The 18,673-nt window shown below is 39.5% G+C and overlaps 1 protein-coding gene across 2 annotated transcripts; it reads right to left on the reverse strand.

The window, feature by feature from the left end:
- Positions 1 to 634: 634 nt before the first annotated feature.
- On the reverse strand, positions 635 to 18,336 carry MED30 (mediator complex subunit 30). 2 transcript variants are annotated; one of them, XM_005479555.4, is made up of 5 exons: positions 18,140 to 18,329; positions 17,588 to 17,792; positions 16,589 to 16,747; positions 12,736 to 12,846; positions 635 to 2,043 (listed from the first exon to the last, which is right to left on the reverse strand). In XM_005479555.4, the coding sequence occupies exons 2-5, from the start codon at positions 17,759 to 17,761 to the stop codon at positions 1,948 to 1,950; spliced, it is 540 nt and encodes a 179-aa protein (XP_005479612.1). In that variant the 5' UTR covers positions 17,762 to 17,792; positions 18,140 to 18,329; the 3' UTR covers positions 635 to 1,947. The 2 variants fall into 2 exon arrangements, with proteins under 2 accessions (XP_005479612.1, XP_074412152.1); XM_074556051.1 differs by lacking the exon at positions 16,589 to 16,747 and having other exon boundaries at positions 18,140 to 18,336.
- Between the last annotated feature and the right edge of the window lie 337 nt (positions 18,337 to 18,673).

The raw sequence follows: 18,673 nt of genomic DNA on the forward strand, positions 1-18,673 counted from the left end.
TGAGACACTGGAACAGGTTGCCCAGAGAAGCTGCAGATGTCCCATCCATGGCAGTGCTCAAGGTGAGGCTGGAGGGGGCTCTGTGCAACCCTGTCTGTGGCAGAGGTGTTGGAAGAAGATGATCCTCAGGGTCCCTTCCAACACAAACCATCCTATAACTCTATGAAAATCAGTGTAACCTTTTAAAATCCATGAATCTCAAATCAGTAAGCATTCAGTATCAAACCATTAGACTGCAAAAAAGGTAGCTTTTAAAAGAATACCATTTAACTGGACACTTCAGGAGGTTCTGAACAAGTTTTTCACACAAAACAACTACGGAATCTGGCTGGGCATGGACTGAGTTAAAAGTGATTCACAAGAAGCAAGTACTGAGGATGGCTAGTTTTCAACCTGACAAATACTAAAAGTGCCCTATGGATTTATACTGAAACTATTGTTTTATGTATCTTTTAATGTGAAGAGACACGTAGTAGACTGGCAGCATCTCTGGATAATAAAAAATTTCAAGATTATTTTCAGGGCAAAGGAAAATTGTGAGGAGTAACAAAGTTAGAACAAAGAAAGATGAAGGTTTATGATTAACTCAAAATAATGAACTGTTCATATACTCCAAATTTACTAAGACTGATAGTCACAGGGAAAAGATTAATGAGGTCTTTATTCAGTGCATTCTGATAAACAAAACCAAAGTATTCCAACCATAAATACAGAAATACACCACCAGTCACAGTTGTTCAGAGCCAGCATGGCTTCATGAGGGGATGTCCTACTTGATGAACCTGATTTCCTTCTACAACAGGTAAACCCACCTAGGTGATCTAGGAAAGCCAGCAGATGTGATCTTCTGGGACTTCAGCAAAGCTTTTGGATACTGTCTCTCACAGAAGCCTTCTGGACAGAATGCCCAGCACACAGCTGGATATCTGAGTCACATGACACGTAAGCAACTGGCTGATGGGTTGGGCACAAAGGGCTACAGTGAATGGGCACATGAGAGTGGTGGCTGTCCCTTACAGTGAATGGGGCACATCAAAGTGGTGACTGTCACCAGTGCGGTCCTGCAGGGCTCCATCCTTGGCCCTGTGCTCTTTAATGCAGGATGGTAAGGAATACTGAGTAAGTTTGTGGATGACACTGAATTGGGAGGAGCTGTCAACTCCCTTGGGGTCAGACAGGCCCTGCAGAGACCTCCACAAATTAAAGGGTTGGCCAATCTCCAACTGTGTAAAGTTTAAGAAAGGCAAGTGCTGGATTGTGCACCTGGGATGGGGCTGTGTGTACAGACTGGGGAATGAGAGGCTGGAGAGCAGTGCCATGGAAAGGGACCTGGGGGTCCTGGTCAATGGCAAGTTGGACATGAGCCAGCAGTGCCCTGGCAGCCAGGAGGGCCAACCCTGTCCTGGGGACATCAGGGGCAGCATCACCAGCCAGGCAAGGGAGGGGATTGTCCTGCTCTGCTCTGCACTGCAGATAATACAAAAAGTACTGCAGACTGAATTGCAGTATCTGATTGCTGATTTCAGCCCTCTAGTTTTCTGGAGTAACTTTCCTGTCTTGCAACTTTTCTTCTCTGTAGAGGCTATTTGCACTACAGAATAAACTGCATATAAACATACGTTTTTATAATTTTTAATTGTATTATAAAGAAAATTCAGAAACACTTAATTTATAAACCCCCTTTCTGCATAGGAATCCAAACTACTACAGTAAATTACTGAGGCTGTAAGCAGAATCACAGAGGTAAAACTTACACAATGAATCTTCTATAAAAACAAACCCAAAACCACTTACATTACTAGAAAAAAACCCAACATTTTAATCTTTGAGACTTTTCAAACATTACTGCAATATAATTGTGGAAAAAGATGTTACTTCTTAGAAGGAAGTTAAGTATATCCAAACAGATTTGTATCTTCTTCAGGTACAAAGATTGATTTTCCTTGTTCAGTTCCTCATTGCCAACATGGCATTTATGTCCCAAATAAGATTTCGTAACTGATCCATGATCTGCTTCAGCTGCTGATTCTTCTGTTTCAGTTTCTGTGGGAAGAGTTTATTAGAAGTTTTTTTTATGAACAGTTCAAATAGTGCACTCAAAAATTCAACGAAAGTTACAGTGCTATGAAATGCTATATAAATCTTTTTCTCAGCTGTCAGTGAGCACTATTAGCGGGATAATACATCCTCTTTAAAGCACATTCTAAAAATACAAGAAAGCCTCAAATGGGGAGGTCCTTAACCATAGCTAGAGGGGGAATGCTGGTTTGTTTCACAGCAGCCTTTTATCAAAACACCTGACACCTTCAAAAGCTGGAGGCTTGTGGGGATAGGTCCTCACTTTGAAAAGTCTAAAAGAGAGCATCCTAAGCTGGAAGAAAAAATATGGGAAGAAGGTAAATTTATGTGAATATATGTTTTATAAATTTGGTTTCAAGAAAAATGAGGCATTAACAATACAAGTTTGAACAAAGCACAGGGTATAGGTGAAACAAATCAAGCTTTTTCAGCCCTTCTGCTATGTAGGTCAACTGTAATGCTTTAAGAGTCCTATCTTGAAAAAGGTTTTCCCAAGCATGCTGAATTTTTAAAAATTACATATTTGTTTTTGCAAACTGCAGAAGCATTTGGAGGAATAGGAGAACAGCAAACTAGCTTTCATTTGGTTGCATAGCCAAAACTCAGAAATTATGTCTCTACAGAAGAAAGATCATGGCATCATGACATCATACAATTTTGCTAAACTTTCATGTTTCACAATAATACCCATATTTATTGTTTCATTTATTCATTTTCCTGTTCAAATCAAAGCTGTTAAAAAGTAAGTTAGATTGTTGTTAACAGCACCCAGTTTGTCTTTCATTTCATTCTGATTTGATGTCAGCCTTCCAACATTAGAGATCAAACTATTTATTCATTAGGGAAGTCCGGAGTTCCAAGTAAAGCAAAAGCCCAGAAAGACTTGCTTCCTTCAAAACAGAACAAAATCTTTCAGGTTTGATGTAACTTTGTTATTTGCACTACACAAAAGGCATTAAAAGCATGACTCAAATCAGTAACACAACTGAAGTTACTGGAACAGAGAGAAAATGAAGCAATACTCTGAAAATTAGTCTCCTGAATTCTGATGCAGTCAACACAACAATATTTTTAAATTGCCAGCTGGTCAGCTGGGAGAGAAGTCCAGAGAAAAAAAGGAAGCCTATTCACTTCAGACCTGTAAAAACCAGTCTGCAGTAATATGGTAATTAGGCTTAGATTACATGGGCACCATAGTAATGGAAACATTCCTAAATACAGACTTTGCAGGACACTGGAAGAGATAACACTCAGATCTAGACTCCCAAGAAGGATACAAAAACATATGCAGGACAGTTCATGTGCACTAACATGGAATTCCTAACCAAGCATTTGACAGGCTGAAAAGTGTTTTAAAGAAAAATATGCGCATTTATCTAATGCCTCTTTCTTTTCCATTTGCTGATGCAAGACTTCATAATATAGAGCAAAGATTCACCTCCTAACTGAAGACAAGAGAGAAGGCTAAGCAGCATGTAATTACCACAGCACTGAAATGACAGAATTGCAAGGGTCTTCCTACCAAAGGTCATAAATGCAAAATCCTGATGCTTGAGAGAGCACAAGAGGGATGAGATAAACAAGCATGCTCATACCTGTGGCATTTTTAAACATGATTCTGTCTGCCATCCTCAACATCCAATCCTACAGAAATCAGTGACTGTAAAACTACCAGTTTAACGCAAGCTGTAACTCCCTCATACCATGCCATTTCAAGGTATTTCAAAACCTGCATCAATGGAAATGAAGGCTGAACAGTTGGTGATGGTAACTGAAGTCACAGACATAAGTAAGAATCATTGACCTCTGAGAAGTAGGCTGTTTTCTCTCTCCATCCGTGTCTAATTGTACTGTTAAATACTGTTACTCACATGAACTTTGTGTAACCTATGCCTGAAAGACTCATTCTGTAATACTGTTTTCCTTTCTTGTGAAAGCATTATGACACTGTAAATTGTTTGTTCTTTCTTTGATGCTGCTAGACACGGGAACATTTAGACAGGATTTGTTTTCAAAGCATCTGTAAGGACAAGAAGTATAAATTTGTTTATTTATCTGAAGATAATTTTAGATCCTCATTTTTAGTGAGGAGCTAATTTCTTAGCTCTTCTACTTATTCTGGAATCAGAAAAAAAATCTAAGATGAAGCACCATCCCTGGGTTGCTAGGCTGTTGAAAGAATAAAGAGAGGAGAAAAAAAATCTACTTCAGAGAGCACAGTCTTCTAATTGAAATGCATACAGTGATCTTTGTTACTGATCTTTGACAGGCAGTGGTCCACACCACAAAGTACTACATAATTAATATGTTCTGCACCACTGGAAGCGCTGGCCTCTGCTTAAGACTTTGCTGAGCCAGTAAGAACATCTCAACTCAAGCCTAACCTTGAAAAGATAGGTGAAATGGCCTTCTTGGGAAATGGGCAAAATCTTTAAGCAGCTTTTGCAGCAGTGACAAATTTTCATTTGAACAGATTGCTTGCAAGTTGTCTCCCACTCTTTCCTCCTTCTGTTGAAATGACTTAGTTGAACTCTAGACTGCTTCTCAGGATTAACAGTTGTATGAAACAAGAAAAAGTACTTCATCCTACATACATGCTACAGCTTCTGACTGTTTTTAGATAGCACAGGGAAAATCTAGGAGGCAGTTTATAATGAGTTTAAGAGCCCTAAATTCAAGTTACATCTCTCAGGCCTGTTTCTGTTAGTTCCTTCCTGTCAGAAAAGTGACCTGACTGCAAACCTACCCTAGGGAGTCTTCTTTGGTGATATTAATTTTCAGTGGGGACCATTTTGACTGACCTTGCAAGTATTATGGCCATCATGATGGGGCTGGCAAGGACTGCACCTTCCAGTAACCAACGAGACCTCAGCTGGCTTAGCTCAGGTAAGTCATTTACAAAAACATCGACTGAAGCACAAAACCCACATATATGAAATGAGGTGGGAGAACCATAATAAAGATCCAGAAAACAGCTGTCTTTCAAGGAAGAAAAGCTGCCATAAAGAACGTGCCACGTTTCATACAGATTTGGGTTCAGTAGGACACGGTAATTTCAACTTTGACTGAAATACATTTTTTACCTAAAGTCCTTTTTGCTTCACTTGCATTTCATTAGAAATCAGTGCAGTCTAGACCAATTCACAACTTACAACCAGAGATGTATCAGAACCTTCCACCTTCCTTTGCACAGTGTTCTTGTCTCTTTCCTCATTTTAAGCTCATGTATCCTTCAAATTTTAAAACATCCCTGTGAGTCATTATGCTGCACTCAATCCATTTGTCAGAAATCCCTTATTCAGGCAAAGGAAATAATGTAAACACCATGGAAGAGTAAGATCATATTCCAAGTGGTGCTTGTAAAAACGTCAACAGTACCTGTCTAAGTTGTACAGGCTCTTCTTCTGCTTAAGGAAAAAAACAAGAAAAGATCTGTTTCTATCTTGAAAATCTTGTATTGAAGACCATTCTCCTAAATGTTGTGCCAGCTGTGGTTTTCACCTGCTCTATTCAAGATCTACCACAGTACAGACCAGAAGGACATCTCAGTATCTCAGTGTAACATTAAATATTAATAAACACAGTACTTATACTTGCATAAATCTTAGCAAAATTTTAAAAAATTACTTTGTTGATTAAGAGTCTACTATAGAGAACTTGGATCACATTCTTTCCCAGGAGTATGGAATCATGGACCAGTTTGGGTTGGAAGGGACCTTTAAAGGTCATCCAGTGCAACCCTGCAATCAGTCTTCTCTCCTTCAGACTAAACAGCCTCAACTCTCAGCCTTTCCCCATAGGAGAAGTGTTCCTCTGATAACCCTCCTCTGAGGCCACTCCAACAGTTCCCTGGCCTTCCTGTGCTGAGGAGCCCAGAGCTGGACACAATACTCATGTTACTCCTTTGGACCACTGAACTGCTGTAGGAAGTGATTCTTGAAGGCCTTATGAAGGTGACAGTGGCCTCTGTGTTTCCAGGTAAGCCAAGCCCAAGAAATTCCTACAGAAACACAACGTTTTTAATAGGAAGGTGACACTTACTCTGTTCTTTTTTTAAATGAATCCTTCATAATGAAATCTCTGAAGTATGAAAGTGGAAAAACCTGCTTTTTTCCTTTGCTAGTTAAGAGACTATCACAATGCTATATGCATATAGCATATGTTATATGCACACAGCTGGAAAAAAATATTATGGAAAAAGTGCCCTCAACACTTTGCTCGAACTCTCTTAAAGCTGTCAAGCAGAGTCTTAACTTATGGCTGCTCAACTGATACCAAGGCTCATTTTCCATCATAATAAATGCATATATCAATCTATTTTTATTTTTTCCAAAGGGATGAAATATATTCATCACTATTACAGTAACTGCTGTGCAATTAAACATTAATACACTTACTGTCCAGTATCTACAGCTTTTCCTGATGTCACCCACAGCTATCACTGTTCTGCACTTAGCAGAAATGAGAGACTGAATTTTCTGCCTTGCACCTCACCTGACAGCTGAAAGGACAACTGCTCCTTCTGCATGTGTAACCCTGTGCTCCTGAAACAGAAACACCAGCGACAACCTGTGCTCTGCTGCAAGCTCAATACTTTTCACCTATTGACCCAGACAGGATTGTATTTATGCACTGATCTGTTGTTCTGAGAGGAATAAGCACCTTCATTCAAACAGATGGATGTTTGCTTCATACCAATTATTCATCGTTTGACAATGAGGTCTGAGGTCTTGTTTACTGAGTACCATCTAAGCTCTGTAGCTTGTAATGGAATTATTCATTCCCCAAGGTGCTTCTCCACCACACTCCTCAGTGTTACATCCCCATTCTTTATATGAAAATCCCCCAGATCTATGATCCTCAGCTACAGATGGCAAATTCAGTCACATGAACACTACAGATAAAACTGCACTGCTGCCAACTTTGTCCAAAGATATTTAAGATTCATGTTCATCTCTAAATTTTGTATTTTAACAGCTTCCCACATATTCAAAGCTACCATGAGCCATAAGGGGAAGAATGAACAACTACCAAAGATAATTCGTGGCAGAGCAAAAAAATATCAGCTCCCAAGAGCTCCCTTAGTTAGCTACTCACTACACACAATAAATCCTTCCTTCTCATTCCCAAATTCCCTGCTTACTCCATAGCCTAATGCCAGTTAGGCAATTCACAAACCAGGATTTTTATAATCTTATTTACTACAATACTGATTCAATCAAAATATTGCCTAGTCTGCCACAAAAGCAGAATAGCTCAAAGAACTCTTGCAGAATAGAAAGTGGGAAGGAGGGAAGAGGAACCAAATGTGGTAATGCAATAAAGGCTGTATAATATACATCTATATGAGGACAAAAGGGGACAGTTGGGATTTTATAGGCAGCTTTATGCCCACCTTTTCCTCACTTTTTTCAAGTTTTTAAGCGCGATATGGTTTTGATATGGATACAATGTGAAAAAAATTTGTGTGCAACATTTTATACAAAACTCAAAAGGAAATGATTTATGATCTGGAATAAAAATACATCTGAGTCCTGAGAAAGCTGGTTTATGACATAACAAGACCACTCCACTTAATTTTCTACTGGAGAGGGGGGATATGCTCCTGATGAAAAAGGAAACATTTCAGTTCATTTCCAAGAAAGACAAGGAGGGGGATCCAGAAAACTACAGGCTACTCAGCCTAACTCTTGACTCCAGAAAGACTGTGCAGCAAATCCTTCAGAAAGTCATATCCAGACACACGCGATAAGGTGACTGGGACACATAAGCCACATAAGCCACACTGGATTTGCTACAGATGCCTTGTGCCTGACCAACATGACGGCCTTCTATCGAGAAATGACTGGCTGTGTGGCAAGGGGAGAGCAGGAGATTTTCTTCACTTCCATAAAGTAAAATCATTAATAAGTCAGGCTTTTGACACAGGCTCTCATTGCCTTTGAGCAAACTGGAGAGATGTGGTTTGGATAGGTGATTTACTGGGTTGATGGAAAACTGGCTGGACTATGGGATTCTAAATACTGGGATCGTCAGTATTAAGATCAAGTGCTAGTTGGTCACCCTTGAAGCTTCTCATATTGACACTAAGGTGAATATTCTTAATATCCTCATTAATGACTAACCACACTTAATGACCTAATCACCATATCAAAGTTATCAAATTGATGGGCAATGCCAAAATATACTCAGTGGTGGCATACTGGATTCAGAGGAACCTCATCGGGTGGGAAAGGCAGGCCAACACCTACCTCAGGAATTTCAATTAAAGCAACATCCTACATCTGCACACAGAATAAACTCATACAACAGCACAGACAGAGGGCTGACTGAATAGAAATGAAATTTGCAGAAAAGGATCTGAGGTCCTTTTAGATACTTTCTAACAAGTTTAACAGGAGTCATCAGCAGATCTTTTTTGCAACAAGGAAGACAAACTGCCCTCTGCCCTATATCAGCAAGAGTGTATCTCGCAGGCAGGTGAGTACCTCTCATACTCTCCTCTATTTGGCTCTGGAGAATGACTGACCAATTTAGGGATCAATACAAAGCTCTATCATACTGGATAATGCCCAGTGGAGGGCCACCACAATGATTAAAGCTGTGTTTGTTCAATCTCAAGCAGAGAAGGCCAGAGGGAAGGATCACAGTGCTATCTTCAGCCACCTAATGAAGCTCACAGAAAAGAGAAAGCTGGACTGTTCTTTAGTGTACAGAGCAAAAGGATGAGGGGCAGTAAATGGAGAAGTTATGACAAAGAAAATTCCAATGTAACATTAAGAAAATTTTCACACTAAGAGTCAACCATTAAGAAGGCCCCAGAAAAGACAGAATTTCAATCCTTACAGGTATTTGAAATGCTGGAACATGGACATGACTTGGAGAAGCTGGATCTAATTTCGCTGGTTGACCCTGTCTTGGGATGGGGGCTGAACCAGATAACCTCCAGACCTCCCACTGAGCCTAAATTCCTCTGATTCTACCATTGCAGAAAGTCAGTTTGGTACTCAAAAATTCATGGAGCCGTCTCCAGTGCAGATTAATCTGCCCAGAAGGTGTCCAAGTAACCAATTCTCCCTCTCTCCCCAAAGCATTCCTTCATGCACACTCATATTTTGGGTGAAAAAGGACTCTGCACATAAAAAACCAATTAAAATAAATGCAAATACTGTGAAAGGTGGCTTAAAAGGAATTTAGGTTTTTTCTTCATAGTCCTAAACAGCATCAGCTGCAAGGCACAATGTTTGTGCTACCAAAAAAAAGCCCAGAGCTACACTTGTTACTTAAGCTTAACTCAGAAGTCTGTCACTTAGATTGTCTTTTTCTCCTTAGCAAGATCACTGTTAAACACTTAACAAACATTAGATAAGAATAGCAAACACAATTGTTTTTTAAGGGCTACCTGGAATGCCCAAATGCTATTTTAATTTGTTTTCACCCAAATGTACCTACACTACTCATTATGTGATGGTTTTCCTAAGTGCTTCATTGAAACCAGACCTAGAGCATGAATGAAACCTAAGCTGTACTTGCTGCATTTCTGAAAGTGAGCAGTAAAGAAAACCATTGGTAGGGCAGCAAAACAGAATAAATAATTCTCAAATTTTGATTTGGTATTTCTGTTTCAAGTCCTGTCAAATGTACTACAAGACCACAGACTGAAGGTGAGCCTGACATCTTGAAAATAATACTGATCATTTTATACTTTAAAGATAAAAAACTTAAGAGACGGAAAATTAAACACTTGAAAAATATGAGCAGGAGAGGAAATCTTGGGAACATCTTCCACTTGCTGCAAACAGATTAATTTCAATGAAAACTGGATCAAGACATGTACTAAAAGACCAATTCAAGTGCTAAACTGATTCTGGAATAGTAATTTATTCCAAAAAATTCAACCACCTCAACGATTTATAAGCCCTGAAAACATATACAGATAAAAAAAGAATAAGATACATTTTTGGGAACTGCAGGAGAGAATTGTTTAAGACAGATAGAGGTAGCCAGTGCTCAAGAAATGGTTTGTTTTGTAATAATGGTAGAAGCTTCTTACTGTGGGCAAAACTCCCTTGTGCTATAAAGCTTAATAGGTTTTATTTAACCCTACAGTTACTAATGATTACTGGATTGCTAGGACAGAAATTCATTGCCTTGTAAACTAATCTATATTTTAAATTAACAGACAAGTACTTACATAGCCAAGGTCAGCACATTAGACTTTCTGACCTAAAAGGTCCCAAAATAGCAGAATAACTAAGTAAAAAGGTGTCACAGTAAACCAAGATGAAAAGCTCCTGCAGTTTTTAGGAACTCTGTCACATCATCAGGTTCTTCTGCCCCATGAATGGGATGGTGAGCACAGGAAGCACCTGATGCTCCCCTCCTCCTCCTGAGGGTGCTCCCTTCCCAGACACCTGCAGTAGCAAAGGAAAGCTGCTGTTTTTCCAGTCAGTGGTTCATGGAATGAGGAGATTTTGATATGATCCACAAGGTTTATAAGAGCTATTACTAGTTTTGGCAGCGCTCCACACAGTGGGGCAGTTTGTGTCTTTGACTAAAGAAATCACACTGGCTGGGGCATCACAGCAAGAAGGGCAAAATTCAGAGATCCATGGCAGTGTAAGAACTAATTCAAATATCACAATTCAAATATCACAATAGTGGCAAAGTCCTGGGTTATTGCAACAGTGATTTTTTGGTACCAATAACATGTAAGACTGAAAAAAATTAAGCCTATCGAAGCAAAAAGGATTAGGTGAGAGCAGGACAAGGAGCTGAAGGAAGATTTTGTCAAGAATATAAAAAGCTTATTTAACTCCCATGGTGGTTTCCCTGTCACAGTATTCTCATCAACATTTTGTATCACTGAAATTTTCCTAAAATTAATTCATCAAATTGAGTTGGAGGTGGACATTACACACTAGAGAGGCCTGAGGAGCTGTCAGATGTGCCAGCTAGGAACCAGAGCATGCCCTCCTTGAACCCAGCAGCCAGTGTTAGAAATTAGGCCAATTATCTGTTCTAGTGATTTTTCTTTGAAAAAAAAAAATTCTAGTCATAAAAGCATTACCTAGTCTGTAATGTATTAAAATTAGAACTTTGAAAATGGTAGTAGATGTGCTTATAGAACTGGAGGGATACAAAAGAAAACATCAGTGAACTTTCAAAAACCAAGAAGTTTAACTTTCTTTTGCTGCAGTTACCAAGTATTTGTCCACAAGAATACTAGAGAAAGTTCAACTATCTTGTGAAGATTTCCTGTGGAAAATCTGGAAATTAGGTCTAAATACAGGATTTCACCCTATATTTACATGAAGATTTCAATGCATTCTCAATTACCAGTTTGCTACCAATGGTCCTGCAACACCATCAACCTTCTTAAGGTTCAGAACTCTTCATAAAAATTTATGAAATTATTTTCACAAGATCACACCAAGGAGGTTTAAAACCATATTAGCATACAAGTACAACAACAAGGGCAAAACCATGTCACAGAACTATTAAAACCACAGCAAATATGGACAGTTAAGCTTATTAATACCTAAAGATTGCAAATAAATGTGCATTAATTCACAGTACAACATTACATACAACATAATATATTCAACCCTGCTACATCAGCAGTGAAGAGAAAGATTACAACAGGAGAGCTGACAACTGCATTTCTCTAAATTCACATAGTCCTCAATTTTTCCTGTACAATACACATGCATTTTTCTAGATAAATGGGTTATGAAAAATTCAATACATGTATGATTGTGGAAGACAAATTAAAATATTGGAAATATTTTAAAAGCTGAAAATCCATCAATTATTCATTCCATAAATAAACATTTTATCCATTTATTTCTTTTGTTCAGTTATTTTTGTAGATTATAACTCCTTTTTACTGAGCATTTGCAGATATTACAGCTACAGAAATATGTATTTAATCCTATCTTTGTATTTTACAGCTTGAAGAAACAATGTTCAAAATTGTGGTCTGCTAAGACTATGTATTTTTAATCTCTGTATTACATTAGCTTTTACTACAGCATAATTATTTTTAGATTTGAATCGCTCTTCACTAATTGTACCCAGTTGCACAAAGCCATTCAAACTGAAAATTTAACATTTTAACTCATTTAACTTTTATAATTCATAGTACATTTTTCCTGAATGTGCCAAGATTCAGTAAATGTTCCTCTTTACAAAAGGAACAGTCTTCCTCAAACTGTCAAAATCCAGAAGGTAGCCCTGAAAATTCTTTACCAATTCACATAATTGTAAAAATATTTACATCTGGTGTTCAATTATTTTTAAACCTAAGGTAAGTTTTTAAGATAAATTAGTTCAATGGGCACCTTAGTTCAGTTTGTACTGTCAATATCTAGTGGGTAACACATAAACACAACACACTGTATTCATAAAAATAAATGTCAGTTTTAAAAGTGACACAAGTTAGAATTGTTAGGAAACTCTACTGCCAGAGGTACAGCTAAAAAATAGTTAACTAAAAGGTCAATACTGAAATATTCATAAATAAAAAGCATTTATTTCCAGTTTTCATGGCAGTCATCACACATTCCGTATTTAGGACAGCAATCTAGAAATTTAGGCTTTATGATGTGAAAATGACATTTCTCAGTTTATGCAAATTAATTTCAACTTTGTTACCTTATTAACTTCCATGATTTCCCTTCTCTCTTCAGTAGCAAAACGAAGCTGACTTGCAGCACCACGATCATCATGCTTGGAGCCATCTTCTTCAACATATGGAATAAGTTGCTGTGAAGACAAGAAACATCAGCTTTAGTTAAAAAAAAAAAAAAAGAAAACAGAAAAAAAAAGGGAAAAAAAGAAAAGATAAGAAGAAAAAAACTCAAATACTCAAATCCAGGAAATACATATGGTACTACCATTTTCTCCACAGGTTCTAACCACCCAAGAGAAAGTGAAGACAAGCCTGCTTGCCACCTCAAACCTAAAGGCCTTGCAATGACCTCAGCTGGTTCTCCAGGTAACAATGTGCTTCAGTTGTGTACAATCTCACACATTACCAAGCCTTGACCAAAGAAATTTAGTAACTGCAGGCAGAAGCCAGTCTTTCCATTTTAAGATGTTTGTCATAGATAATCCTTGTAGCTGAATTCTGCAGATTGAGGTTTTAAAATTTTCTATTCCACACTAAGAAATAAAACCACAAACACAAAGTTCTCATTATCATAAGTCATTTTAGTGATATACTGAACATAAATATGACTGGCTTTACAAAGCTACTTGGCTAATACTCTAGTTATGATTTGCTGTTTTAATGAGCCTCTCTTTGGCTACTCTTAAGACCAGGCCCACAGTTACCTAAAATGAGTTTTCCTGTAAGTATTTCTCACCATGGTGTCCTCAGATACACAGAAGCACAGTTTGGTTTAGGCTGGAGAAGAACAAAGTGCACTGTCTTTTTTGTAAAGCTTGGACAAAGCCAAAATTCCTTGATGTAAAATTTCTAAATGAATACTACTCTATGCTTCCTTACTAAAAAACAGATCAAAAAGAAATATACTACATACAAAACAAATACTTGTTTCTGTGTCAGAACACTCCCAAGCTACTAACAATTTCTTAAAGGACAATACCTCCACAAAGTCCATAGTCTGACATTGTTTTTTCTGTCCTGTACTATGCAAAAGTACATCCATGTTCACAAACATATTACAGACAAATGGAAGACTGATATTGATAAAAGTGAGCAAGAAGACATTATTTTAAAAGCCTGGGAGCAAGTTGCTCATCAAATGCATATTAACTTCTTACTTAGGTTGGGGTGCAATATTACAAAGTGTTCACTGCCTCCAGCCTCTGATGGAAAACTTACTTTGATTTACACCAATAAAAATGTAATTTCCTTCTATACAAAAATGTTTGCAGCCATTCTTATTAAGCTTAGCAAAATGGACAAAAGCTACCACACAAAACAATGCCATGAAAAAATGGCAAATGTTCACCACTTACTACATTTGCAGACCACAAAGAAGAAGTAGCAGGGCTGCTATATGCTCTTGGAAAGAACTCTCTGATGGAAAAATAAAGTAGCACTCAAAGAAGAACATTTCTTTAAAGCCTCCCTATCCTTCAGAAAAGATGATAGATAAAAAAAAACTAAACAAAAAACAAACCTACCAAGAAAAGCTGAACTATACCTAATACACAAAAAAAGCAGGAAATTTAATCTTTGTAGGCAGATCTCCTTCAGAATTATCTCATGCCTTGCTATGTTGGTTAATCAGTACACATTACCAAAAATTATGAAAACATTTATATCAATATAAATGGAATAAGCAATACTAGTACGCATAGACTTCTCTTGACTCTGCAAAAAAAAAATATAGTTTTGTTGATATTCTGTAAAGACACGGTTAGAATATCAGTCACCAAATAATACAATTGAGACTATTTTTGAACTACAGGAAGAAGAATTTAAGAAAACTGATCCAGGAGGAATGGAGTGTCACTGTCATTCACTCTAACCAATAAAAACATGAGGAGGCAGGCATCTACTAAGTTCAGAGAAGAAGAGACTAACAAGATTGAAAAAAAAACCCCAACTATCAATAAAACATTCTGCTGTGACTAAGTTATCAGTGAAACCCTGCATTTAAAATGCCTGAAGTAACTACTTATTTTCTCTATGGAGATTCTTTTCCATCCTGATAATGGGAAAAAAATGTGAAAAGTTATTGAAAAAAACAAATCAAATGCCACATCATTCTATTGTTATAAGGGAAAATAAGACACATGAAAAGCTTTTAAAGAGGACACAAGTTCAACACACTGTGAAAACAGGATTTATTTTCTTAAATGGGAAAATTAACTTATTCCCGTGCTTGCTGTCAGGTTTAGAGATTCATTTTTCTGAAACCCTTGTCAAAAGTCAGCAACTGTAAACTGAAACAGCAGTCTAGAATGGACTGCACAGAATGGACTTCATTTCTTTACTCCTATTCAGTTAAGAGACTCATACTTCAAATATAATGCCTGTATGATTAAAATTCAATGGACAATCAAAAGTCCATTAATAAAGTTGCCTCAGAATCCAGAGGTCAGCAATTAAAGTGCAGAGGGGAGCGTATGTGGCCCGAAGTTTGGAGTCCGGCTAGCTGAGGGCGAAAGGCCGACGCCCCTCTGCAATTCTTGGCCAGCACTCTTCGGCGTCTGATGGCCTCGGGCTGCGCTGGCTGCGGACTGGCTTACACCGCTGGTATTGGGGAGGAACGGAGCTGACCATTTCCCGGGGGTCAAACATCGGTTTATTGAAGGTGTTGCGGGATCTAAACGCGGGGAAACCAACCGGGAAAAAGTTTCTCCATAGGGGGTGAAACAGGATTATAAAGGAGGGGGGTGGGTACAGGCGGAACCAATTGGGAAAGGTGAGGGGATGAACTTCACAGAACTGACACTCTATGGAGACCAATAATCAAAAGGTAAAGGAGGTGTCCTGGGACCCCAGCCAGCCACCATCTCCAGAGAGAAGAAGGTTCTCGAAACCTGGGAGGAGAAAGGGGGTGATTGACTGGGCCCAGGGAGGAAACAACTTTCACTTATAAGGGAAACCAGGGGAGGAGCAATTACATATCGGCAACTATGAATAGCGGTTACTATAGCAACTTAGCTGACAGGCTAGCAGTGGCGGGAAATACTGGGGGAACGAAACCATTTTACACATAATAGGGGAGAACAATACATAAATTGGGGGAATAACACAACAAACTTAAGAACACACTACAACATTAAAGAATTTCAAAGTTCTGGTTAATATAGAGCAGAAACAACTCAAATTGTAACAAAACCCAGGGTTTACAAGTATTACTAGAAATTAGAAACAACTTATGAGGAAGATGGGATTTAAGATTTTATGAATGACAGCAGTGTTATTAAGAAAAACTCTGATAAATCCTCCTTCCTGGAAGTTTTATGTTGTAACTTTTCTACCACCACTGCACATTTAAGTTTGGTTCACACTGCCCAGCAGGTTAGGAATGGCTGAGTGAGGGAACTATGGAGGCAGAGATTATTGGCTAGAGAAAGTAAATAATACTTATTTCTCAGGAGCCAGGCTGACAGGTGAGAGCTTGAAGCAGGCTTTTTACCACTTTTTTCCACTTGTAAAAAATTTGCCCTGATCCTCTTTTTTTCCCTAAGGGAAACAAATTGGTGGAAGTACCAAGAAGCCAGAGGGGAAAAAAAGTTAAAATTTTAAATTAAGTCTGCTTTCTTAGAATCACAGAATCAATTAGGCTGGAAAAGACCTCTGAGATCAAGTCCAACTTATGACAGAACACCATGTCAACTAGACACTAAGTTTCACACTCTTTCAACAAGCACTAATTAATAAAAAAAATTCAGTCCACCGAATAATTCCAGTATCATTGAAACCTGTTACGAGTCTCCTGCAACTGAGGAAGATGGATGATTTGCTATCCAGAGTGGTTATTTATAGTGGATTTACAATTCACATGTAAATAAAGATACTTACTTCTATGGGAACAGGATCGAGCCCAGCACAGTTTTCATTACATTTGTCATAGACTAATCTCAGTTTTCTGAAGAGTATTGATAGCTGGCGGAGATGTTCCTGCAGCTTTGCCAGTCTGTCTTGATATGTTGCAGTATGATAAGTAACACCATTTGGTAACTTAGAGAACCAAAACATTAAAAAATTAAAGTTTATGTCACATGAAATGAATAAAGACATCAGATAGATTTTTGTATATTTTAGAATAAGATAATCACACTTTTCTTATAGCAATCACTGAAATTTTTATTTTCTTTAGTAGCAAAATTACATATTTAATGTGCTCAATCACTGCTGTCAAACACCCTCATGTATTCTACACTTTTGGTCATCATCAATCCCCTGACTTTTCAGTGAGTGTCTTCACAATGCTTAAATATGACACCATTGTGACTGGGGTTGAGATTTTGTGTCTCAACCCCAGGTCATTCAATTCAGTGACACAAGAGTTATGAAAATACAGAAGGAATGGGAATGATTATTTATCTTGTACTCTTCACAGAGAAAACACAACAGAAATTTGTACGTTTTCTCAGTAAGTAGACACAAATAAGGATTATGTTGTTTTTCCTAACAAAAAAAAAAAAAGTTTTAGGTGAAAAATATTACAGAAAAAGATCAATGAAAAGTCCTCTAAATTTACTCCCCATATGTTAACATAAGCAGAGAAACATAACTGACATATGAACAGACTTCATTGTACATAAAAAAAAAACCAGTTACAAGCATATTGAGAGGTTTTTTTATTGGGAGGGCAATGACAATTCAGCATTTCTGAATTTCACTTAATGTACAAGACTAAACAAATATATTAAGAGTAGCACTCACTTCTTGAACCAATTCTCTTTTTCAGAGCAGTTTGACTGAGTTTTCTAAACGTCCTAAGGTGTCTCCTGAGTCTATACATACTGTGTGTCAGTGATAACATGGAAGTAGAGTGTATGAATAATTGTTTCTCACCTGCATGTTCCTCAGTAGCTGGAAGATTTCCATGGTTCGGAAGACGATGTCCTGCACGGTCTCCTGGCCGATGCGGCAGAGCGAAGCCGTGTTCACCTCGCGGGCAGCCTGAGCCTGCGTCCCGGAGAAGGCGCCCGGCGGCATCCCTGCCCCGGCCAGGGGGGGAGTGGACATCTCCCGCCTCGACCCGTCACACCAGGGCAAGCTGCACAAGAGGTGATGATGGAACGATCATCTTGACTCTATCCCAGCAAACTTTTGTAGGGTGGCAATCCCATTTCTTCTCCCCGTACGCGGTTTTGTCCAACAGCTGAGGCCGGCTCAGGGCAGCACCCCTTGGACACGGCTCCCTGAGGCACCGCAGCTTTGCCAGGCGCTGGAACTGGGGGTGCGCCTCACGCACCTCCCTCCCCTCAGAGCGGTCAGTGCGCTGCCCCTGCCCCGACCCGTCCCAAGGGGAACACGACAGAGGTTTTTGCTCAGCTCCAGCAGACAGAACCGCAGCCCTGGGCTCCGGTACCCTACCGACCAGCCCTCCCTCCGCTGACCCACCGGCTCCCGGGGCGAAGCGGTGCCCCGGCCTCGCAGCGTTCCCCGGCCCCGCTCCACCCTGCAGCCGCCGCGGACGCGCCGGTGCCACCGCACTCCCGGTCCCGCCGCACTCGGGCCGTGCCCCGGATCTGCCGGCGGAAGCGCTTCCCGGCGCCCGGCACCGTCACAGCCGGCGGGCGGCAGCGGCAGGCGGGGCCGGGGCCGGCTTGGGACCGCCCCTGTACCGCTGCTCTCCCTCGAATATCTCGCTTGGGAGCCTGGGCGTTTTCCTGGTTTGCCCAATCCAGTGCGGGTTTGCGGGCAGGTCAGCCGGCATGCGGGCTCTTGAGGTTGAAAAGTTTGGGCAGAATCCCCAGGCAGATTCACACATTCCCACCACCCCTCAGATCATAGAACAGTTTGGGTTGGAAGTGACTTAAAGATCATTTAATACCAAACCCCTGCCAGGGGCAGGGGCGCCTTCCCCCATCCCGGGTTGCTCAGAGCTCCGTCCGCCCTGGCCTTGAACGCTGACAGGAGCGGGGCAGCCCCGGC

This window comes from Zonotrichia albicollis, chromosome 1 (assembly GCF_047830755.1).
Source record: "Zonotrichia albicollis isolate bZonAlb1 chromosome 1, bZonAlb1.hap1, whole genome shotgun sequence".
NCBI classification, from domain to species: Eukaryota; Metazoa; Chordata; class Aves; order Passeriformes; family Passerellidae; genus Zonotrichia; species Zonotrichia albicollis.